The 924-nt window shown below is 41.5% G+C and overlaps 1 protein-coding gene across 1 annotated transcript; it reads right to left on the minus strand.

Moving 5' to 3' along the window:
• Positions 1-380: 380 nt before the first annotated feature.
• Positions 381-917, minus strand: LOC107682589 (anoctamin-5-like; the record flags this gene model as incomplete). Its single annotated transcript, XM_016478782.1, has 3 exons — positions 839-917; positions 639-736; positions 381-511 (listed from the first exon to the last, which is right to left on the minus strand). Coding segments are annotated over exons 1-3 (265 nt in total), but the record flags the coding sequence as incomplete, so codon positions are not given.
• Positions 918-924: the final 7 nt, after the last annotated feature.

The following is a 924-nucleotide window of genomic DNA, read 5'->3' on the forward strand; positions in this document are numbered from 1 at the left end:
GCCCTTTCTACGTAAAAATCAGTCAAATCATGTAACGTGAATGTTGTACAGTCTTGCTTGAGACTAAAAAAAATGAGTTGAAAGCGTACCGAGCTGCGGAAGAGACACCGTTTCTCAAGCGCTCAAGATGGAGTGAAACACGGACAAATGCGTTTCATTCATTCATTCATTCAATCAATGAATTGGTCTATCTGTACGCCTACCACCCATTCATAAATGCACACGGTCTATCTGTACGCCTACCCCCCACCCCACCCCACCCCCCCCAGAAGTCCAGGATCGGCACAACCACATAAGCTATCTAAATTAATTATATAATTCATTGTTTTGGTATATGAACACCAAATAACTCAAACATGTATAATTGAGTAAAATCGTACCCATCTCCAGATACTCATAGAAGAGTCCAAACTGGCTGAAGTTCTGTAGATCGTGGTCCTGCTCCCATCTACTGTATGTACTTTCTGGATGACTTCGCCCTTTCCTGCTGCCCCACCAGTTTCTGAGAAGTCTGTGACACAGGCACAAGGGACCATTATGTGTGTTTTTTTTAGATATGAATAGTGCCTAGAGGACAATTATTAAAAAACATATGTGATATAATATGTTTAGAGGTCAAAGTTCAATGTAACGCTTACGGCAGCAGAGCCTCTTGGACGTTCCCAACCATTTGTTTTCCAGCCATGACGATAAGCAGCTGTGTGGTTAGCTCAATCAGACAGCCCCCAGGGGCACACTAAATATAAAATGCATATTGTCATGTTAGAGCTACTTATTCTGATATTCAGCTGAAAGAACATTAGGTTCTCATAAATACTAATATTTCAGACAGTCTCACCTCTTCATTTCTCAGCTTGCTCCACTTTCCAAACATATAAGTGTAGTTTCCCGGATAACCCACAAACTTCCCTTTAAAGAAGGCCA

Source organism: Sinocyclocheilus anshuiensis, unplaced genomic scaffold (genome assembly GCF_001515605.1).
Source record: "Sinocyclocheilus anshuiensis isolate Anshui unplaced genomic scaffold, SAMN03320099.WGS_v1.1 C32381878, whole genome shotgun sequence".
NCBI lineage: Eukaryota > Metazoa > Chordata > Actinopteri > Cypriniformes > Cyprinidae > Sinocyclocheilus > Sinocyclocheilus anshuiensis.